The 24,930-nt window shown below is 38.0% G+C and overlaps 2 protein-coding genes across 6 annotated transcripts in view; one reads left to right on the top strand and one right to left on the bottom strand.

Moving 5' to 3' along the window:
* Smarca1 (SWI/SNF related, matrix associated, actin dependent regulator of chromatin, subfamily a, member 1) overlaps positions 1-10,646 on the top strand; it is a 70,271-nt gene extending 59,625 nt beyond the window's left edge. For 2 of the 5 annotated variants that reach the window (XM_051178469.1, XM_051178467.1), the window contains exons 23-24: positions 8,987-9,097; positions 10,185-10,646. In XM_051178469.1, coding sequence (XP_051034426.1) covers positions 8,987-9,097; positions 10,185-10,256 — 183 coding nt within the window. In that variant the 3' untranslated portion in view covers positions 10,257-10,646. Of the gene's footprint in view, positions 1-8,986; positions 9,129-10,116 lie in introns of all 5 variants that reach the window. The other 3 variants (XM_051178472.1, XM_051178471.1, XM_051178470.1) reach the window with 3 other exon arrangements.
* The window catches only part of Ocrl (OCRL inositol polyphosphate-5-phosphatase), a 486,659-nt gene that overhangs the window by 131,796 nt on the left and 329,933 nt on the right, over positions 1-24,930 (bottom strand). The window lies entirely within an intron of this gene.

Genomic DNA, 24,930 nt, shown 5'->3' with positions numbered 1-24,930 from the left:
TATATGGCAAAGGAATTGGGGAAATACCTTCACACAGGAGGTGCATTTCCAGTTGTGGAAGCAGGATTATACTAAAAGGATAAATAAGGCCAGTATATTCCAGAACCAGTAGTGTGTGCTTGGGGAAGTGGTGGAAGATGTTGTAACTAACAGCCAAGTGATGAAGGAAACTGCTGCATTGAGAACTAGCTTTGGGTTATTAGTGTGTAGGAAGTAGGAGAGTCAAAGACAGATTTTAGCAGGGCAATGCATGATCTAAAATACTGCTCTGCTGGAAGTAAGTAGAGGTACACCCCACTTACCAATTATACAGAAAACCAAAACAAAAAAAACCTCTTTAGTTTCTATCTTGTTTCCTATCTTGTTTTGCTTCCTTTGACTAATGTGCCGCTGTCTGTCCTGGAGTCAGTTTTTCTACCACAGTTTTAACCTTCAAGTGAAGTTGGTTATAGTCAAGGAGATCAGCATAGGTTCATACCCAGAGTAGGTAATAGGTCAGAAAATCAACACAGAATGTTTGGACTTCAGTTTGTTTCAGCCTCTACAATCGGACAAGGTTTGGATGGAAATTGAGGCACTGCACCAATATGCAACAGTTTATTGCTGACCTTTCTCCTCCTAGACTTTTGAATGTAATTCATATGGCTTTTATTTATTGGTAAGTTTGTGTATCAAATGCCATGTGTGTTACAAATATGCCCTAGAGTGTTTCATTTGTAATCCTAAATTATTTGAACAATTAGAAATACAGTTAGTGACATAGTAGAGATTTATTTTTGGTATTTATACAAGTGCATCATTATGTGAAAAGGTTATTTCATGAAATAACAGCTTTTAAGTGGCAATACTTATGCAAAAACATATAAATAACATTCAAAACTTGTTTGGGAAATGTAGGCTACTTTTATTTGAACATGAATTTCTGTTTTTTTTTTAATTTTTTAAAAATTTTTCTTATTTTACATATGGATCCCAGTTCCCCCTCCCTCCTGCCTTTCCTCCCTCTCTGCCTCCCTCTCTCCTTCTCTTTCTCCCTCTCTCCTTCCCTTCCATGCTCCCTGCCCACTCTCCCATTCCATCCCCCCCACACTCCACAGGGAGGGTGATGCCTTCCAGGAGGGATCATCAAAATCTGTCAAGTCATTTGGAGTAGGGACTAGGCCCACCCTCCTACCTCTAGAGTATCCCTCCATGGGGAATGTGCTCCCAAAGTCCTTTTGTGCACCAGGGATACATCCTGGTTCCATTGTCAGAGGTCCCTTAGACTGCTCAGGCCTTCTAACTGAGACCCACGTTCAGGGGGTCTGAGTTGGTCCTATGCTGGTTTCCCAGCTATCAGTCTGGGAGTCCATGAGCTCCCCTTTGTTCAGGTCAGCTGTCTCTGTAGGTTTCTGTAGCCTGGTCCCGTCCCCATTTTCTTATCACTCTCTGAATCTGGATTCCAGTTCGGCTTAGTTGAACATGAATTTCTATTCTGCTTCTGATATCATTGGGCTATGAAAGTCTTGTAACACGAATAAACACATGACCCTGAGATGGATATTGGGATTCAAGCTTCAAGCGGAATATCAGAAAAGCAAAGCATCTAGCCACTAGCTCTCACCTCTAGCTCAGGCTGAATGGGCTGATCCTGTCTCCACAAGCTCTCATCAAGCCTCAGACTGTGTAACCTTTCCTCAGTGTGGCCGGAGAATGAGTGCCTCTACTGAGACCTTGCTTCTGTCTTACATACTTCCCTAATGTTGGATTAAAGGTGTGAGCTATAATTCTTTTAGACTGATTCACTCTTGTGTAGATCTGGGTGACCTTGGGCTCACACGAGATCTGTCAACCTCTTAATCCTGAGTCCTAGGATTAAAGGTGTGTACCACCACTTCCTAGCTTCTGGCTGCTAGGATCAAAGGTGCATACCTGGCTTCTATAGCTTTCTGAATCCTTAGGCAAGCTTTAATAAATTATAAACAATATTACCACAGAGTCTAGTATAGATTGTTGTTTTTTGTTAGTATTATAGAGGTTCAAAGGTGATTCCAAATTTGCGAAGTATATTGTAGGATTTTAAGATGAAGATAATTGATTTCAAATAAATGGGTTTTGGGGGATAATATATAGGAAATGTATTTTTAAAAAAGGAGAAAAACCCATTTTGTGATACTGAAGATTCTAGAACAAAATACTAATGTTACAGAATTTCATCTATAAATTCAGAGACACACATGTGGATTGCACTTGTTTTCTTTATTATACATTTTTGTCACTTAATCCATTTATTCACTTTTGACTGCCAATCCCAAGAGTCAAATTATACCCCATTTTTGTTTCATATGGCATATAGGCTGAGTTATTTTTATATTTATATAAAGAAATTCAAAGAATAATATTTTGACATATGAAAGTTATAATACAAAATTCCAGGATTAGTATGTGTAACTGAAGTTTTATTTGAACATGGCTTCATGCTCAGTTACATGCTCAGTCACTAATCACAATGCTACAGTGGAAGAGATAAATAGTGTGATGGAGACTGTATCATTTGCAAAATTGTAAATATTTGCCATTTATTCTAGTTAAGTTTCTATTACTGTGGTAAAACACCATGACCAAAAACAACTTGGGGAGGAAAGGATTTATTTGTTTGGCATTCACAGTTCATTGAGGGATGCCAAGGCAGAAACTCAAAACATGAACCTGGATGCAGGAACTGAAGCACAGACCAGAAACACTGTGTACTGGTTTGTTCTTCATGGGTTGCTCAGCATGCTTTATTATATAACTCAGGACCACCTATCCAGGTCAGGGCATCACCTATAGTCCTACAGACTTGCCTACAGGCAATCTGATGAAGGCATTTCCATACTTGAGGTTTCTCTTCCCAGATAACTATAGTTTGTATCAAGTTGACAAAAAACAAACAAACAAAACATCCAAAACCCAACCAGGATTCCACTCTTCACCTTTTTGTTCACAACTTTCAATGCAAGTTTTGCCAAATACAGGCAGCAATATTCAGGTTACATTGTTTGAATGGTACACTGCCTTGGAATTTTCTCCACAGATAAAATAGTTCACGACTTAAACTTTCCTGATAGTTTTAGGGAAAGAAGAAAGTGTATTAAGGTCTTTGCCATGATATAACACATGACATCTAGCTTAAGTTTTAATAGAGTCCTCATTTTTATTTGAAATGCCAGGAACACAGTCTTTATTCTCTTTACACTTACTAGCATTCTGGTCTTTGGGGCTCCCACCAGAATCATTCATCATTAATCTCCTTACAGCATTCTTTTCTATCCAACTTCCAACTTTTCCAAATCCCTTCAATAAGCTGTTTCCAAAGGCATCTGAGCCACACTGTCAGGCAGTCACAACATGAAACACCCTCACAAGCAGACCGGCAAATCTGCTTTACTAATCTGCATACTTCTCAACTCAGTCAAGTTGACAATCAAAGATAACAATCCCAGGTAGATTTATCTGTTTTTCAGTCTTCCATGAAACGTTTTACATGAAGGGTACGTAAAAAGAGAGTATATTTACTCTAAAGCTGCGGTGTTTGTGGTCTTTGCAGATGACTCTGAATGAGGCATGGGAGCTGCCTCAAAACACAGGATTGTTAGGTGGGGAAGAGTTTGGATTCTTCTCTTTGGCTATGCAAGTTAGATATGGAACCAGTTGTTAGACACCAGAAGGTAACAAATAGCAGTGTTGCACAAGAAAAGGTTGTTCAGAGTTGGAATAGCCAGGCTTCGAAGGAAGTGAGTACTCTGACATTGGAGGAAACCACACAGATGACTAGGTTGCATAGCAAGGATCTAACACTGGGTAATCATGATCAACCTAAATAATTTTTAATGTTATCCCTTTCTAATTTAGAGTCTAAGATTTTTATGAAGTGACAATCTGTACAAGGAGCTTCTGAGCATAAAATGCATATTTAATTGTGTCACACATCCTGCTCAAAATTTGTCATGGAGGTCCTTTGGTCAGTTAAACTACGTGAAAATCTTTAAGTTTATTTTTTTTTCTTTTAGCTGTATATAACTTAGCCCTAGCTATTGCTGTTACCTTGTATATGATTTGCCAAGTTGGCGGCTACAGAACATTATTTTAGAATTAGAAAAAAATGTTTTGTGCTGAAATAGATTTGGGGCATGCTGACATTGAATCTTGCCACCAAGACTTCCAATCTACATTAGAATGCTAACAGCTCTGAGAAGTCCTGCCATGGATAAGTTTGTTTGCCCCTTTGAATTTCCCACCAGTGTGAACCCAGAATACTTAAAAACATTTCCCACAGCTTTCAGCGCAGCAGAACAGTTTTTCAATTTGTCATTTTTTATTGTCTTCTGTCGCCCTTAATTGCTTTGGCATCTCTCTTTCTGACTCCCCTGTGTTATTTTTTCCTTCTTCTAAATTCATTCCTGAATCAAGAGTGGGGAATTGGTGAAAGAGGTAATTAGACTACAGCATTATAGAAGTTGTTTGACACTCCACAAACCGTTCCCTTAACCGCAGAAAAATAGGAATCTGCATTGGAAGTAATAGAAGAGAAAAAAGTGCTTGTTCTTTGTTTGACGCCTTTCTGTAGAGTTTGTTTTCCTGTGTTTGGAGTAGCTAGTGATAGGTTCAAAGAGATGAAGGTGGGAATTTATTATTGTAGTCTATTTTGAATCATTTTTTGATATGCTATCTCCTTAAATATAAGACTGTCTGAAAGTATTAGTATTTGTCCCTGAACCATTCATATGAACCATGAATATGTATCTAAAGATATCTGCAGTTGCAGGCAGCTATTACTTATTGAGAATAATAATAGCCGTAGGGTACAGCTTAATGATTCAAGAATCAGCTTTATATAAAGAATCTATGTAGTCTCCCTAGAAACCAAGGTTCAGATCTCATCAGGGTCAACTTAGCCCTTTATATAATAGATAAATTGAATAACACACTGTTTAATTTGTATGTGTATATATTATTGAATGAAACTATGAAGAGTATTTGGTCTGCATATTAAACATATCACCATTACTTTGGTAAATACTGAAAATTATAGTGTTATTATTATCAGTTTATTTAACCTTTGGTAATTATGGATATCCAAGGATCTTGAACATTCTGATGTTACAAAGGTTGTTTTTAATTGGAAAACACAAATTTGTTAATGTGTAGAATCTTTCTGGCTAGGCTCTCTTTTATTTCCTGTTTCTTTGGTAGCTTGAATTAGAGAGTAGATGATGTTTGGATAGTTGTAATATATCCAGTTTTAATGTTTCCTGTGTTGTGTGGCAGTTTTCTAGATCTTACTTAGAAAGATAAAACCATGTTTAAAAAACACTTGTCATTTCTTACAACTTTATAAATTGTTCAAGTCCTAAGTGCTTATTTTAGAAAATTTGGAAACAAAGATATGTACTAGTTTAGCTCCATTACTTGCTGTGGCAAAATCTCTTTTGAACTGTGGTACAAATGCATCCTCTACAGAATAAACGGGCCCATTTTTTCTGCTTTTTTTTTTTTTTTTATTAATTTTTACATTCCAATCCCAGTTCCCTCCCTCCTATCCTCCTCCCATCTGCTTCTCGGAGAGGGTAAGGCATCCCCTAGGAAGTCTACTAAGTCTGTTCCCTCATCTCATTGAGGTAGGACCAAAGCAACTCTCCACCTCCTAAACCCCTAGGTTAGATCTTAGATCCACTGCCAGTGGCCTCATGTATTGTCCCAGTCTTATGCAGGTTCCCCATTTGTCAGACCACAGTCAGTGTTCTCTAACCAGCTTGAGTCAGCTAATTCTGTGGGTTTCCCCATCATGCAAACCCCAAGTTTTAAAGAAAAAGAGAACATCACAGATCCTACTTTCAGAGCTAGCTTATAGTAACTGCTAGTTAGCATTCCTTCAGCTACTTATAGTGTCTTTGTCATTTATTCCCAAGTACCAAAAATTTAGTTTCCAGGATTTCCCTGCTTTCAGTGTTCCAACTACTTTCTTGAAATATTTTGTGTCTATTTATTATAGTAAATATCTAGGAATGGGATTTTTAGGTGAGAGGATGTGAAATTAAATATTTCTTGGCCATTTCCAATATATTTCCTTGAAAGGCAGTGCCTTCGATCACTGCTCAATGCTGTAACATAATACCACAGACTTGATGAGGTAGGAAACACTTTTTGTTGTTGTTGTCTTATTTTGGAGACTGGAATCCAAGATTAAGGTGCCAACAAGGCTAGTGTGTTGGGGAAATGGCCACCTTTTGCACATGATGGTGATGGGAGAGTTAGCACCCTACCCTTTTTGGATTCATTTAACATTAATTATTGCCATAAACCACCCCTCTATAAATATAGTTAGAAGATGGCTTCAATATTGCAGGATTCCCCTAAATATGAGCAGTAGGGCTTTAATAGATGAATTTTGGTGAGAAAATTTAGTCTATAACAAGTAACATTGCCATTCAACATCAGTGAATGAAAGTTCTCACACCTTACTGCAACCAAGTTACATGTTATACCTATGTATGCACAAAGCATAGTAGAAATTGCATTGTTTTACTTCCAATTTCTCTGAGCCTTGGTTTCAGAGAGCAAGTTTATTTTATATGTGTGTGTGCATGCAAACATGTTGTAGATGGGTTGTACAAGTGCTTTACCACTGTACATGTTCAGCTCTTAAAACTTAAAAACAAAAGAAAACAATTCTTATTCCAGGGATGGAGAGATGAAGCAGTGGATATGAGCATTGGCTGTTCTACTAGGGGAGGTGGATTCAGTTCTCAGAACACACATGGTGGTTCATAACCATCTATAACCCTAGTTCCAAGGAAATTGATGCACTCTTCTGGCCTCTGTAGGTTCCAGGCACACATATGGTGTGTAGACATGCATGAAGGCAAACACTCATAAGTATAAAATACAAATAGGTTCTTAAAAATTCTTTGACAGTTTGTTGAGTTTTCTATTCTTACACTTTGATAATTTTTTCTTTAGTTTGTTCTTAATTGCTAGAAAAATATATTTTGATTTGAGTGTTTAACTATTTTGTGTTTTGTCACGCATTTTTTATTACACAAAAAAGGAATCATATATTTAAATATTATTTATCTTTGGGTATTAATTCATTATTTACCTTTAAATACAGCCAAGTATAAATTGTTAATAATAAATGAGTTTCCATATTAATGAGTCATATGTTTAATGCTTACCATGCATTCATAAAATCTGTTTATAGTTTGAATGCATTGATTCACTGGCAGTAAAATATAGTAGTGGCAAGGTTAATGCAAAAATCTTTTCAGGCAGTGTTTACTCTGAATTAGCAAGTCCAGCCCTGATTCCTAGAACTTAAATCCCATAAGATGTGTGGTGAGAGACTTCTGTTGGCTAAGAAACTTTGGGAACAGCTGCATCTTACATCCCTGTAGTGGTTTGTGGTGAGCATCAGGAGCTGGAAGGTTCCATAAAGCCTTGTGACAAAGAAATCTGTTTTAGCAAACCACAAGCAGCCAAAATGCAGAGCCCAGTTCCATTGGACACATCTACAAAATACTTTCACAGCTAACGTTCTGGGAACATTGCAAAAGAGGGAGGCAGCAAGATTGTAAGAGCCATATGATCAGGAAGCTTTCTGTTAGACTGTGTCTCCTAGGAATGTCAGAAGCTACATCCATAAAGTCTCACCAACATGATTACCCAAATATGAACTGAACAAGGAAAACAACAGTGGACATGACACAGTAGACAGGAAAAAGCCCACAAGGCTTCAACCCTACACAAATAACCACAGGCAATCAAGGAAAGCTGAGGGTGGAACAATTGGCCGTCCAATGCTAAAGGTCAGCTTTGAAAACACAGTCGGTTATAATTAGGAATATATCTATATCTATCTATATCTATCTATACGCATATATGTGTATACAGATAATAACAATGAAAAAAGAGGCCATGAATTTGAAAGAGAACAAGGAGGTAGCATATGGAAGAGTTTAGAGGGAGGGAAAGGAATGGGGAAAATGATGTAATTACATTATAATCTCAAAAATAAAAAGAAAACAAAGGAAATAAATCTCTTTTAACTTTTACAAATCCCATGTTTCCAAAATATAGAACATATGTTCTTAGTCTTAGAACATCCATTGATTCTTTCCTGTTTAAGTGATTTACATTAGTATTTTATTCTGAAATATTTATAGAGTAACAGGAAGTTTTGAAGGAAATGTAGTGTGAAATAAACTTCATCTTTCATGTAGTTTTCCCCAGTGGTAGCAAGTTGAATAGCTATAGTGTAACATTGTAATTTGAAAATTCATATTAGTATAATTCGCAGAACTTATTGTGGTTTCATTTGCACAGGCATTTTGTGTGTGTGTGTCTCATGTAGTGTTACCATTTGTGTATTTGTGGAACCATCATTTCCACAAGAGCCACTTGTACTATCTCTAGCCACACCCATTCTCTTAGTTTCCTAAGCATCTGGCAACCATTGATCTGCTCTCCACTTCCCTATTTCTGTCCTTTAAGGGTGTTACATAGCCAGGCAGGGTGGCACATGCCTGTCATCCTAAAACTTGAGAGGCTGAGATAAGAAGATCACTGTGCAGTTAAAACCAGCCTGGCTACATAGTGAGTTCCAGTCTAGTACCTTGCCTCAAAAATAAGTGATATAAATGGAGCATACTAGACACAACCTTTGTGATTGGCTTTTTCCCTCAGAATAATTCCATGGACCCCATGATGTTTTGTAGCTCAATAGTTCCTTCCCTTTTATTGTTGACTAAAGTTTCATGGTACAATGGTGTAGCTTGTTTATCCTGTCTTCCACTGAATAACACTTAACCCCTCCACCTATTAATACCCTATACAAATGGTGTAAGGGGGAATGGAGAAAAAAGTACAAATTTTGGAGATTTTCTTCCACAGAAATGATACAGTTAAAGAAGTACCTTATCTTAAAGGATTGAATACATTTTAGAAAGTTCTTTATTATTTCATTTAGGAATTCCAGAGACGCTGTAACACTTTGATTTCATTGATTGAAAAAGAAAATATGGAAATTGAGGAAAGAGAGAGAGCCGAAAAGAAGAAACGGGCAACTAAAACTCCAATGGTAAAATTTTCAGCATTTTCCTAACTTTTAGGTAGATTTCATTCTTTTTTACATCTTTACATATGTTTATACTCTGTTTAATGCCATAATGATACCCTTTACCTAGCTGGGTTTTTTGAAATGCTAATTGGTTTTAGACAGAAGAAGAATCAAACACAAACATGCTTCCTTTTTGTTTGAAGAACATATGGTTAGGAACTCCTTTGTTACAAGACTCAGTATTAAAAAAAAATCCCTTCAAAATCCAAGCAGAAGCATAATGCAAACAAGATCTTATGAACTGATACTAGGTCGCCATGGGAGTAGGGAAAGTTTAGAGTTTGGATGGGATGGTGTGGATATTGAAACCCGGAGTTCTGAGTCCATCAAATAAGTTGTTTGATCTTTGTGAAACTGTGTGTGCAAATGGAAACTCTGAGCAGATAAGAAAACTTTTATTTTGGCAATGAGTTAATTGCTGGCTAAAATTGTGATTTTAATCCTGTCTGGTTGCTGTGTATGTCTATGATTCAAAATGTTCTTTAGAAGATCATGCTGTTTGAATGTGTTAAGTAGACGACCATATTTTATCAAATCTAAGATGCTTTCAGTTGTAAGACACAGCATTTTTTGTGCCACTGAGAGATGATGCCAAGTATCATCTGTTATCAGTTGTAAGATACATCCTGATGTCAGAGATGCTAAAAGGGGAAAGAAATCGGCATCATAGAAAAGATGAAATATGGTGTGTTAACATCTATCTTAAGGTTATAAAATAACACTCATAAATAAAACTTTTCCCAGAAACTTTAAATATTAAGTAGTTCTTTAAGATAAGAGTACATTTATAAGCCATGTGTAAGTAGATACTTGATGACTATTTTTGATGGATATTTTATGTCTTTTCATAAAAAGAAACACCTTTAAAAGTTATTTTCCATTGGTTTATATAGTTTGTTGGACTGTATAGAACATTGACTGTGAATGTAACGCTGAAGTGAATATTCATGTTAAAATTTTTTAATGCATTTACATCCTAGATTTAACAATGTTGGGCCATTAAAAGTGTGCATATTGGAGCAGAACATTAAATCTGTTTCCATTTTAGTCACAGAAAAGAAAAGCAGAGTCAGCTACTGAGAGCTCTGGAAAGAAGGATGTCAAGAAGGTGAAATCCTAAAGCCTAGAAATAAAGTTGTAAATGGGAAACTGCTATTTTCTTGTTCCCATCTTCAAATGCTAATTACCAGCTCCAGTGTATTCATGGTACTCTAAGGTTTTTGATTTCTTGCATATTTTATATATTTTACAATGCTTTCTACCTGAAATGTGTAGCTTTCTATTTTATGCATTCTAGTATTTTGTGTACTGTATTTTGTGCATTTCCTGTCTTCATCGAATCCCTCTCAGTCCTTGTTCTTTTGAAGCTTGTGCTGAGGTTTTAGCTTTTCTATGTTTTATATGCCGCTGCTTTGAAAGAGAACCTAGATTCTATAGCTGTATTATTGTTGTTTCAGACTTTAAATTTATATGGCTGTGGAAAAATGAATTAAAATGATTTGAGGAGAAAGACTTTTCACTCCTTTGTTGCTTTCTTTTCTATTGAGTCTGGGCTTGTATGTGTTACTGCACACTGTGATTAGCATAATAATTGTTTCTTTGAGGTCATCTAAATATTTTTTTTCTTGAAGAAATAAATGGTGAAAAAAAGAAAAATATTAAAAAAGCCTAATATTTGATACCGTGCTTGCTGTCAGTATACGTTACATTTAAATTATTCTCTAAATATTCAAATGGGAAAATATAATAAAGAAATGTCTATAAGAAATGTAATTATTTCCTGTTTTTTGTGCAGTAGAAAGCAATTGTATTTACTGAATTGTATTCCTCATTACTATGTGTATTTTGCTTAAAAGCTAAAACTTTTCTTGCTGATTTATGCATGATCTTCTGTCCCACAAAGCCAACATAGATAACTCTGGGTGTAACATATAGATTTAGTAACAACTAAATTACAAGATGATGAAAAGTTGTGCATCACAGAAGAAGGGAAGCTGCTTTCATTAAGAATGCAGTTATGCTCAGGTAGCAACCTCAGAGCATGAGGGGTTTTGAACACCAACATTTGGTTTCTTGCTCACACTACAAATTCCACCTAGGTCAGAAAAATAGGATGGGAGGGAATGTGTTCCACACAGTCACTCAAGGGTCTACACTGACTGAAGTTCTGCTGTTCTATAGTATAAACATCCAGGATCTGCAGTATTTTCATGTCACTGTAGGGGAAGGATAAGAGAAGGGAGAATTTTATACAGGCTCTTTACTGCTTTAGCCCAGAAGTGACACATGTCATACCTACTTAGATTACATTGTCTCCAACTAGCCACGTGATCCTGTGTATTTCCAAGGGAATAAGCAAATGTAGAGGAACAAATGGAATAGAGCCTACATTACTGTCTTCACTAACTTGTGCTATGACCCCCAAATTGCTACCCAGAGCAATTAAGCTTCAAATCAGATTTTGGGATTTTCCACTCAAATGAGTTGAAAAGCTCCCATTAGTCACTAGAGCTGGAGAAAACGATAACTGGAAGAAAATTACTAAGGCCCTCAAGTTCTTTGCTCTAGAGAAACCCTTGTTGTTGTCCCCCCAACCCCCGGAAGGGTGAAGATGAAGGGTGGGAACATGCACAATTGGAAATGTAACAGTCTTTACTTCTTATTCCTTCTCTGTTAACCCAAAGTGGTTAATGGCTGAGCTGTATGTGCCTGCCCTAAGGGAGGATTTGCAGGTAAGTTCAATTTTTTTTCATGAGGCCATTTCCATGGTCCATAACATGCCTCTTAAGGTTCTTTCTTGGACCAAAGAGTTTTTCATCCAGTTCTCGGAGACTATCAATGGAATTTTGAAATGTCATCCTTAGAAACTTGTGAAATGTTTTTATGTAAGAGCTGGGAAACCACACACTATAGACAGTGAAACATGTCATCTGTATGTAAAGATAGTCAATTGCATTACTGAATTTAGTCTTCTAAGAAGACTACCTATACAGTGATCATCGGATAATGGCACAGTGTAAGTGATTTCATATTGAGGCTACAAAATGCCCTAAGTCTGACTGTGAGACCCTTTTTGATTGTTAACCTTTTAATGAGATATTAAATTGGCATAGAAGATTTAAAAATTCCAGGAAAGAAATAATATTTCAAACAAGAGATCTAGAATTACTGGATCGTATCCTTAGAGCTGGCTGCCATGTTGCAGAGAGAAAAAAGGATAGACAGTTTATCACATCAGCTGCTTGACGGCCAGAGGAAGAGGAACAGAATGCCGTGTATTTGTATGGAATTTTATAAGAGCATAATGACTGCACACTCTACTCTCTAGCAACAGCATTCTAATTGATGGTGCTGACATCTGACCCAACTTGATTCTTTGTTTGGAAAGTGTGCAACAGGGAAAGGGGGTAAAGAAATAAGGACTCCGAGGAGTCTCCTTCACTCAATCTGTATTCAATCTGTGTTAAAGGCAAGGGGTGTTAGGTCTCCCAATGACAGCAAGAATTCTATAGAATTGCATATAAAGTATCCATCTTAATCTTGGGTCTTAATTTCTTTACACTCACATGATGGTGCTATGCCATCCATCACCTTCTCATTGTCACTATTTGTATCTCCTTGGTGCACAGCCTAATTATATAATTTTTCTATAAAAAGTGTTCACAAAAATTTATCCTTTGAGACCCTCCGTGTAAGACAGTTTATTGAGTAGAACATTTGTGGCTACATTGCTTGCTATGATATATATTTTGATTTGAAAAGCCTCTACTCAACTGGTGGAATTAACACACTATGACCAAAATAAAATACCATTTCCCCAAGTTTTGTCAAAGGTTTGTACTTGTGGCCTAATTGTTCCTCCTCTTAGCAGTGGATAAGATTTCCTGCCTGGTATCCAGGCGTGTTGTGTGATCAATGCTTAAATCCACATTGCTTTTTATCCAGGTTTATTTTTCCTTCAGAAACCCTCAAATTGCCAATAGTTTTTGATTTTCTTGTATCACTTATCACTTTGCTACTCCTCAGTGTATGTTTTCTCGGGTCAACTTTCTTTTTTTACTTGTTCATATTCCCCCTTCTTTCACAGGGTTTAATATGTAGCTCATGCTTTCCTCCAACTTCTGTCTGTACTGTTTGAGCCTCTCTTGTGCTAGGATCATGCACCACATATGCCAGAACGACTGTATTTAAATACATTTGCCTGTATTAGAATTGCTGTCTTAGGCTCTGCTTCTGAGAAGATCCCAGTAAGACATCTTACATGCATAGCTCTTCTTTGCCTTTAGTGAATTCATGAAAAGGTGGAATATGTTCAAGAGTAAGGAAAGTAATGACCAGATACTGAATCACAGATCTGCTCTTACAAACACTGTGCTCTGAGAAAAGTTAGTAGGTGGTATGACTGGCTTGGGACTGGTGTAACATATTGGGTGCTAATTTTTCTTCATTGATTAAAAGAAAGGTTCTCATATAACCAAAGCTATGATATTGGAAATTATGAGGTACAGGTTACAAGATACCCAATGGTTTGGTAAGGCCAAAGTTAGTGTCCAGGCTAGTAGTTCATTAAGGTAATTGGATCTGTTATTGGCCTTTCTTATTGTAGTATGGTGTACAAACAGTAAAGAATTTGTGACTCCTGACCTTTTTTTTTTTTTTTTTTTTTTTTTTTTTTTTTAATCTATTAGTGTAGTGGATCAAGCATTTGCTTTTATGTTGGGAAAATTATTTAGGCTATTATAGACAGATCCAACCTAAAATTTAAAGTCAGTTTTTAACCTTGCTTTCCATATTTTGTCCAAGATCTGCCTTTTGCATAGTTGATTTTTCCCCGTCATATAGATGTTAGAATTCAATAATATGTTAGATTAGTAAATAATTAGGTCTAATTATATGGGTCTCTGTACATCTAAAGTGTGCTTATAGTAAACATTAGGCATCCAAATGTTTCATTCACATCATAAATACAGTTTTGAATTATTATATCTCTTTGCAAAACCTGTTTGCTGTATCCAAGACAGAACAAGGTCTTCACATAAGGTCCATCTTTACTAGACTATTATGTTACTAATCACTATCAGTGACTTTGGCACCTTGGTTATCTCTCTTTATTTTGTCCTGGCCACTTAGTTTGGTATTGGCAGTCAGCATTGCCAGAATATGACCATTAGTATCTCTTTTTACTAAAATTTCCACAGCATTCCACATACTTCTTCTTCCCAGCATGTGTTATCTGTATTGTTTACAATTGAGTAAATGGCTTCCATTAATACAAGTAAGTTTAAGATCTCAGTGTATCTTTGTGGTTATATTCCCAACTCTTCTTTTCATGTGTCTTTTTTTTTCTTTTTTTGGTTTCTAAGAGCTCAGCTTTCTTATTTTCTCCTATTTCCTAATTCTTTCCTGGTTTGTTTCTTATCACTTCTAAAGCTAAAACATCCCCTGGACAAGCCTTTTTGCTCACTTAATATATCCTGTAGTTACTGCTTGGTAATCAAAGACCTTTAAGTGTGTCTAGGCCAACCAAATTCTCAAAGCAAGGGCATTCTGGGTCCTAGCCATTATTTACTGTCTTTCTTACTTTGGTCTTTTTTATTGTCTCATTAAGTTTCCTTCCTCATCTCAGTACTTGTACAATCTCCTTTTTCCATGTAGTAAATGCAGAGCTTAGGCCATTTTGTCAGTGAACTCTCTCTACCTGCTTTCAGTGGTTACATTTAGACTCTGAGATCTACAACCTTAGAAACTTGGCTGAGGTTCTTGGTCAAGAAGCAATTATAGGGAATCTGTTGTCAACTGGATAGTCCTTGCAGTTCACTGCTGGTTGTTTATTTGTCTTCTCTTCAGAAATGTGAAGATTAAGGGTTGTTCAATGTCCAAATTAAAACCAACAAGAGAACATATTCTGGGGAAAGGATTCAGGAGACTATAGAAGTCCATGACACTCTAGGATTTTTATCACATTGACAGTTTTTCCTTATTTTTGAGCATAGTTTAAAAGGAGAGCAAGAAGAACAAGCTGAGTTTGACATTTAGATGGCTGCCTGAGTACATGCATTTTATGATTTATTGGGCCAAATGTGGAAGACACTGTTATTTCATTTATGTGAGAGTTAGGTAGCTCATATGGAACCTTGTTGCTTTTGCAGGTTGAAATCATGGTGAAACCAATCTTAACATCAAAACTGCATGTTTTCCTGAAAACTAACAGCTGTCAGTTACACACAGTGGATTACATTCTAACATTTCACCAACAGTGATTCAAGCATGAGGGCTGTTTACTCAGTGCCAGAGGCAAATAGTTGCTATTACCTTCTTAGACCAAGTCGCTGGTAGGGATAGGGATGAGTTTCAGATGCTGTTAAGGCATAAATCATGGTGAAAAGCAGCCAGGGAATATTTGAGCATTGCTTTAGCCCTATCGTCCCTTTGTGGTCCACACAGGATGCATGAGCCCAAAGGGTGACACAAGAACCACATATATTTTATTAGGTGGGAAATTAGTTAGTCCCAAACCTTAGTTCAGCACTGTACTGAGCTAGTCTTTATCATAAGGGGACTTAGGAGAGAGGCAGCCTGGAACTCAAAACTGAGACAGGATGAGTGGTTGAGTATTTCCTTTAAGCCTAAAATCAATTTTCAGAATTTGCTCTTCCATCCCAGAAAGGATCCTTCCTATCTATATAGGATTGCTTATATTCCCAAGGTTCTCTACGCTAGAAATTGTTGTTCTTCAGTGCCCAAAGTTATTGCTAATCATCACAGTACTCTTCTGCTACTTAGAGGAGTAGCTGGAGAGTGTATCAGAGAGGATCTTTGAACTTATTCCTTTGCAAATCAGATTCTGTAATGGGGTCAATTCCTACAGCTCATGGCTAATTATGTGTTCACATGTGACTAGAGCATTGAGTAACACAGAAACTAAGACAAGAGGTGCTGTGGTACATAAATCCAACACTGAGGAGTCCATCCAGCACTTTGCACATGCTTACAAATGCTCTACCACTGAGTTACACTCCTAGTCCCAACTTCATAACGTGATGAGAACTATAGTCTCTCTATGGGATTTCTTACTATCTACCGGCGTGTGTGTGTGTGTGTGTGTGTGTGTGTGTGTGTGTGTGTGTGTGTGTGTGTGTGTGTTGGTGAGACTTTCATTGAGCTTGAGTCCTTGACAATAATCATTTTGAGTCTTCTGAGAGATGGTAATGGCTTCTGGTCACCAAACCAGCAGAAAACGAGCTCCTTTTATAAGCTATAATAAACACAAAACACATCTGCTGCACTTTGAATATGCCTGCTCTTTAAAATAGATTGTTTTGCACTATTTAAAAAAAACACTCTAAACTATGCATGCCTAATTTGCATGGTGTAATTTTACACCGTGGTTATCTTTCACAGTGCTAGGTAAGTGCTGTGACAGACACAGCAAACTGCCCCGGATATGGCTCATGTGACTGGAACCTGGGATTGTGTTGCAGGAGGAAAGGATTTGGACTTGTTATGCTGGAAGCAAACATTCTGAGTTCTGTTCAGAATTGTTAACCCAAGGCTTTGACAACTGTTTGCTTTGGCTTTATTTTAGTTAGACTCCGTATTCGATTTTGTTGCATAGCAAACCATCCTAAAACTTAGTGCCTCCAAACAACACTTTAACTTGAAATTGTGTTAGGTGAGCAGTTTGGGTTAAACACAATTATCTCGTGTGTTCAGTTGTGTAAGTTGTCAAATCCCTGTTTATGCATTCAAAGAAATCCTTATAATCTGAAAGTGGGTATTAAATGAAACTTTGAATAAAGTAGAATTATAACTCAAGTGGGCTGTATTCTGAGTAGAGGAAAATGCAAAACGCAGAACAAAAATGCCCCTTCAGTCAAAATGGCAGGGTCAAACCAGGTTATTCTTTTTTTTTTTTTTTTGTTTGTTTGAGAAGGCCCTAAGGTTCAGAGATGGCCCTACTACTCTATTACCATCTACCATCAGTCTAGCACTCAGGTTATCTTTTTTGAGGCATGAAATTCCAACTCTGTTATCTAAGGTGTTTGCTTTCAAACAACCCTTCATACCTCCCCTTGTCTGCCACTCAAATCATCAAGGTCTGTGATCCCTTGATTGCCATTTCATTGTTGCCATTGCTGCTGTTTTATTGTCTCCCGTTATGACTAAATCAATGTGTCCAGGGGCAAAATGTTCCTCTCATCTTACTGGCCCCTAAGTGAGATTTTTACTGAGGCCACCATTGATCACACGTGCCATAGCAGAACCTGTCCTAGAAGTTAGACACTTCAGCTCTTAAGAAACACTAATCTTGTTGAGTATGTCACCTCAGAGATCCACAGCTCTGTGTCTGTGTGACACAGAGCTGTGGGCAAGGCCTGGTTCACTGCTGTCTTTCTTTTCTTTAATTCTTTTCTCATACATTGCATCCCGACCACAGTTTCCCTCCACTCATCCTAGTCCTACCCTGCAGCTCCCCTCTCCCCTCCAGATCCACTGCTCCACTGCCATCCCTTTGATAACCAGAAGCTTTGCTGTGCTGTTTGCCCTGGCCAAAGTCACCTCTGTCCATCCCGATGAATGTTGCTGCTGTAGTCACTCTTTCAAATATACTTACACATCGTCATCCCTGCATCTATTCCTTCTTTCATGCATCCATTTCCAACTAGACCTTAGATTATGTCTCTTACAAAGAAGTTGTGACTACTTATCCCACAGAATGCTGTTCAAGCTTTGGAGTCACAGGGAGGAACTGTTAGCCTCAGTTTCATTTTTCCATTTGTCTGTGCTTCTCATCTGTTGTCTCTGTCTCTGTAGACTTAAAGCAGATGCTTAAAGTAAATGGTGCCCCCTACAGACATTCTAGTCACTTACTTGGACTACATTAGGAGGGTGGGTAATAGAAGGGCCTCCGGCATTGGGAATATAGACAGGTATTCATAGGTAACATGATATCTGTCTGTCTATCTATCTATCCATCCATCCATCCATCCATCCATCTATCTTGACTTCCCTGTTGTAGTGAGATATTCACTTTGTCCGCATCTGTGGCACTGACCATGTCCATTGGGGGGTAGAGACAGGGGTGGAAGTTACTTGAGGGAACTAGGTCTGAGGAGGAGCCCGGGAGCGCTCTCTGGCTTGCAGCACAGGGACAGGAGAGCATCTGGAGGCATCCTTGGGACCTGGAACCTGCTGGTGTTCATCTGTCTATGTTGTAAGTTATTTCTCCCTAAATAAACATCTATTCGGCCTATTTGTTTCTCCTGATCCATATTAAACCACGATAACCTGTCGCTATCTTTCTATCTATATGTGTCTATTAGCTTTGGAAGTTCTCTACCTTCCTAGCGCTGTGACCCTGTAATATAAACAGTTCCTGAAATTGTGGTGCTACTTAATAAGTGTACTATTTGATACTATTATGGATCATAATATAAGTATCTGATATGCAGGCTATCTGATGTGTAACCCGCAAAGGAATTGTGACCCACAGCTCTAGAGGGTGAGAATCTATTACTATCATGGGGGAGAACATGCAGGCATGGTCGTGCAACAGGCAGGGGGCGTGGCCTTGAAGCAGTAGATGAGAGCTTACATGTTGAAATAACACAAGAGAGAGGAAGAGAGAGAGGGGGATTATGAGGATTGTAGTGGACTTTTGCAGCCTCAAAGCCTACTCAACTTGACACACCTCCTCAAACAGGACACACCTCCTAATCTTTCCCAAACATTTCCACTAACTGGGATCCAAGCATTCAAATATACGAACCTATGGGGTCATTTGCATTCAAACCATCATGGGTACTGAATCCTCAGGAATGATGGCCAGGGACACCTTTGTAGAGGTAGTAATGTCTGAGTTAAACATCAGATAACTAAGAGAGCAATCCTAGCAAGGGTGGTAGTCATGGATAGATAGTATGTTTTAGACATAAACTTGCTAGGCAAAAAGTATGACTCAGTTGTTAGTGGAGTGAATGTTTAAAACATCTTCCGTCCCTAGTACATTTCATGAGTGTGCCTTCTGACAAAGTACTACCGTCTTCACTCTTGCCTTAAGGGATGGCCTATCAGTTTTATTTCTTGTAATTCCGTGTTGCTTTTAATTTATTATGATTTGCCATGTTTATTCTGACCTCAGGACACATTTTTCTAAACCTTTACTCTTATTTCTTTTATTTTTTTATGACATTTTTATTTAAATTTGAAACAAGCTTATTTTACATGTCAATCCCAGTTCCCTCACCCGCCTCTCCTCCCCTGTAACCCCCCAACTACCATCCCATTCCTTTCTGCTTCCCAGGGAGGGTGGGGCCTTCCAAAAGGGATCTTCAAAGTCTGTCATATCATTTGTAGCAGAGCCTAGGCTCTCTCTCATATGTCTAGGCTGAGAGAGTATCCCTCTATGTGGAATGGGCTCCCAAAGTCCATTCATATACTAGAGATAAACACTGACCTACTACCAGAGGACCCATAGACTGCCTAGTCCTCCTAACTAACACCCACTTTCAGGGGTCTGGATCATTCCTATGTTGGTTTCCCAGATATCAGACTGGGGTTCATGGGCTCCCCCTTGTTCAGGTCAGCTGTCTCTGTGGGTTTCTATAGCCTGGTATTGACCCTTTGCTCATCACTCCTCCCTCTCTGCAACTGGATCCCAGGAGTTTGGCTCAGTGTTTAGCTGTGGGTGTCTGCTTCTGCTTCCATCAGCTACTGGATGAAGGCTCTAGGATGGCATAAAAGGTAGTTATCATTCTCATTTTCGGGGAAGGGCATTTAAGGTAGCTTCTCAACTCTTTCTTAGTTTGTTGGTGTCATCCTTGTAGGTCTCTGGACATTTCCCTAGTGTCAGATTTCTCTTTAAACCTATAATGGCTCCCTCTATTATGGTATTTCTATTCTTGCTTCTTCTATTCTTTTCCTGTCTCAATCTTCCTGCTCCCTAATGTCCTCCTCTCCCCTCCTCTTCTCCCCTCCTTCATAATTCTCTCTCCCCCACCCCCATGTTCCCAATTTACTCGGGAGATCTTGTCCCTTTCCCCTTCTGTGGGGGGCCATGTATGTCTCTCTTAGGGTTCTCTTTGTTTCCTAGCTTTTTTGCTGGTGTGGATTGTAGGCTGGTGATCCTTTGCTCTATGTCTAAAATCCATATATGAGTGAGTACATACCATGTTTGTCTTTTTGTGACTGGGTTACCTCACTCAGGATGATTTCTTCTAGTTCCATGCATTTGCCTGTGAATTTCAAGATTCTATTTTTTTTTCTGTTGAGTAGAATTCCATTGTGTAAATGTGCCACATATTTATCCATTCTTCAGTTGTGGGGCATCTAGGTTGCTTCCAGGTTCTGGCTATTACAAATAATGCTGCTATGAACATAATTGAACTGATGTCCTTGTGAATCTTTTGGGTATATGCCTAAGAGTGGAAATGCTGGATCCTGTGGTAGACTGATTCCCATTTTCTTGAGGAACCACCATACTGATCTCCAACGTGGCTGCACAAGTTTGCATTCCCACCAGCAGTGGAGGAGTGTTCCTTTTTCTCCACATCCTTTCCAGCCAAAACTCCCATTGGCATTTTTGATTTTAGCCATTCTGACAGGAGTAAGATGACATCTAAGAATTATTTTGGCTTTCATTTTCCTGATGGCTAAGGATGTTGAGCATTTTCTTAAGCATCTTTCAGCCATTTTAGATTCTTCTATTGAAAATTTTATTTAGTTCTGTACTCCACCATTTAATTGGATTATTTGGTGTTTTGATAACTAGCTTCTTGAGTTCTTTGTATATTTTGGAAATCAGCCCTCCGTTCAGATGTCGGGTTGGTAAATATCTTTCACTTCCTGTCCTTTACCCTTATTTCTAACTGCTAGAGTTTTTTAAATTCTGAGTGGGAGAATCACATAGGTATAGATTGTCTCCTATGTAAGATCAGTTATGGGTAAGTAGCTTTGGTGACTTGTCTACATGTGTGACAGAGGCCACACTCTGTGGCTAAAGGGTGAAACAATATAATATAAAACCAGGCATTATAGGCAACAGGCTGCAGGAAAATAGTATATTATGAGGCCACTATTGACACCTCTCTAAAGTCTGTTTCTTGCTGACTAGTGCACTAAGATTCTCCTCAAGGCAATAACAAACTTGTCTTTGCCTAACCCCATTCAGCTGTTACACCTTAAACACATAAACCTGTCTTCCAGGAGAAAGACAAGCCAGTTTCATTTAGAAGCAATGCCAAAGGAATACATTAAAAACTGCCTGTCAGATTTGCAGTATCTGTATCTTCAGGGAACATCTCCATAGTTCCATTTTTCAGGGCCTTCCACTTCCTAGAGTACATACTGCATCATGTAGCTACTTGGAGATGGATAAGTATCAGCTGGCGGCACTAAGCATAATTGTATCTCTGAGAAATGAATTCTTTATCAGCATTTCTGAGAAACTGGAGAATCTATCTTGAGGGGGTGTTGCCTCTGTGATGGCCAAAAGGCAGAGGCAATCTTCTTGTAGGCAATTTTGGTACCCTGGGCAAATCCAGCTTATAGATTTGGTTCTCAGTTTTTATTGTCATTCAGAATACCTGGATGGTCTGTTTAAACCATGACTGATGAAGTTCATTCTCAGCACTTCCAAATCAGTGCGAATTTGTGTTCCTTATAAGTTTCCAGCTGGTGTTCATGTTGTTGGGGGACTATATTTTGCAAGCCACCGTTCTTGGATGTTGCCTTGAATCAGCACTTTGGCAGCTAGGTAGAAGTGAGTTTTTGCTGTATCGTTGGTAAGTTTCATCCAGGAAAAAAATTTCTAAGTTTTTTTGCTGGTTGCATTTCTCTGAACTCTTCATTTTGTAAACTCCAAACAGGTCTCCTTGTGTTCTGTCCCTTCTGACAGCTGGTTTGCCACTCTTCCCTCTGTGCTGATTTTTGTATTTGCAGTTACTTTTATAATTAACTGCTGCCACTTGGGCAGATCTCTAGCTCTTGTCATCCACTATGTATTTAGTATACGATTGTCAGAACTTCTCCTGCTAGGAAAGGATTAACGTCCATGTACATCAGTCCCTTCATGTTTCCTAACTCAAATTCCCAAGACTGGGCATGTGGTCAACTGATCATATTATATTTCTGTACCAGATACTTAAGGTTTGATTCTGATTGTCAGTCAATCCTGAGTTTTTAAGTGGTTGTAGCTAGTGGAGACCAGACTCACATGGTAAACAACATAGATTAATAGGTAGTAGGTGCTAAGAGTATTTGGACCAAGGGGTTGGTGTTTTTAAAGTAGTAATGAACAGTTTGAGTATTATATATTGACTGTCAGGGTTAGTTTTTCATATGGAATCCAATATACTGTTGTTTTAATAATATTAATATATAGTGTACAACTGCATAGAACACTAATTAGAATACAATACTAACAATTGAACGAACTCACAAGTGATCTGATCTATTCCTGCAACTCCCAATAACTTCTGACTAGCCAGCAACTAGATAATTGTTTGTGTTCCAAGCTTCTACCTTAGGGCTAAGGTTAGTTTCCATTTTGATTTGCTGATTTCTGTGTCTTAACAATTACTACATATTTTAAATGCCACTCTCATGACTTAGATAGAAAGAAGATCCCAAACTATATTACAAAGAAAAATACTCATATCTGCAAAATATGGTCTATGCATAGTTATTTTGGTATAGTTGTAAAGAATGTATTTTAGTGGTTTGATTTTTTTCTAAAGCAACTTAGCATTTTCTATTTTGAATTAAGCATTCACCATGAGAAAAAAACGCAAGAAGAAATCTTGTGTTAAAATTGTTTTAAAGTGATAATCTTTACTTAGGTTCATTAACTTTTGCCTGAAAAATAAAAATTTGGCCCTAAATGGGATTGATTAGATTTTCTGTAGATCAATATGACATTCTAGCAAAACTGAGTTAAAGAAAAAAAAATCCTCTAGTCTATACAGAGAAAAACAGATTTCACAGCAGAAGTAAATCTATTAGAATGTTCTACAGGGCTATAATGGAAAACAACATCAGAGTAAACCAAACATTGTTGAACATTTTTATTCCTAGTAGGGATTCTGTAAGATGTGCAATGTCTGGCCACAGCAAAATGGCCGATTGAAGGATTCAGTAAATAGCTATGTATATATAATGTGTCCTTGGACATACAATCATTTGAAACATTGTAGAATTCATCAGCCACCAGTGAAGTGTATGGGACATAAACAATTGCTCTGTATTTCAACGGAACATCATCATGGTGGGTATATTTTCTAGAAGTTGACATATGTTTACTAAAAGAATTTGCATTTTGTAGACCCCATTTAAAGGATACAGGCTTTAAGAAATTCAACATGATTGTCTCTTGTTGCTGACCCTTTCAATGTATAAAGTAATAAAAATGTACAACTCAGGTTTATTAAAATAGCAAAGCATGACTATAAAGCAGTGTCTGTATTTGCAATTGATGTGAGGCATTAGGGTCATTACTTTACATTGGTAAATTCTGCTGATTCCTGTTCCTGGAGGTGACGTAGACTAGTGAATGGATTCTCTACTAGATGCCCGGAAACATACACTCCTACTTCCCACACCCGTGCTAAGTGTCAAAAACAAAGGAGAGGCATCAAGATATAGGCACAGTACAGCTTTGGGTAATGCAACCACTCTGGGGTTTAATTGTACTTTTTCACTTTGCTGGTATGTGGTCTTGGTACATTCATTATCTTACTTCTGAGCGTTCTTTTGCCTATCTGTAAAGTGGGCATGATATAATTAGGGCTGACATTCAGCTCAAAATTGTGGTATGAGTAGAACACTTGTTTATAGTTGAGCTTTGTTCTGACTTGAACAGTGTGTACTCTGATGAATGTACATGATATCCTGGTTATTAAGTATTTTGGCTGTAACAACTAAGACTTGATGGGTAGGGTTATTAATTAAATAAGAAAGTATATGTGAGGTTTCTGATATGTAGCTGCTACTCTGTAAATATTTCTTTTTATTCTCCCCAAGTTGAAAACATATATACATGTGTGTGTATGTATGTATATATATATATATATATATATATATATATATATATAGTGATATAATCAACAAATGTATTGGGCTGCATTCATAGCTCTCATGGGTGTGGCCTGGAGGCTGTGGGTTGTTCAAGCTTTGTTACATGCTATATTTATTCAGCATCCATTACACAAAGATTACGTTCATACTGTATGCCAGGAAATGAGAGCATTCTGGAACTAAATGGATGGACACTACTTAGTTTTGATACTATAGTCTCCAGAGAAGTTTTCTCTCTCTCTCTCTGTCTCTGTCTCTGTCTGTCTCTCACTCTGTCTTTCCCTCTCCCTATTTCTCCCCCTCCCTCCTTCCCTTCTTCCCTTGTTCCCTCTGGTCCTCCTTCTACCCTCCTCTCCCATCTTCCCTCCTGCCCTCCCCACCCATCTCTCTCCTTCTACATTTGTGTTGTTTATGGGAGTGTGTATGTGTGTGTGCGCATGCACCCATATGTACAGAAGCCAGAGGAAGATGTTGGGTGTCCTGTCATTCTCCAAGTTATTTCTTTGAGATGGGCTTTCTCACTGAATTTGAGAATGGCTGGTAGCCAGAAAGCCTCAGCGAGCTTCTTGTATCCATCCCAACAATGCTGAGTTTATATAGGTACACACATCCGCACTTTTTTTCCCTGTTGGTACTGAGGATTTGAGGATTTGAATTTAGATCCCCATGCATGCAATTTTTGTTCACCAAAGCAGTTGCCCAGCCTGTCTCTGATTTTAATC

Source organism: Phodopus roborovskii, unplaced genomic scaffold (assembly GCF_943737965.1).
Source record: "Phodopus roborovskii unplaced genomic scaffold, PHOROB, whole genome shotgun sequence".
NCBI classification, from domain to species: Eukaryota; Metazoa; Chordata; class Mammalia; order Rodentia; family Cricetidae; genus Phodopus; species Phodopus roborovskii.
This window is presented reverse-complemented; position numbering and strand designations above follow the sequence as displayed.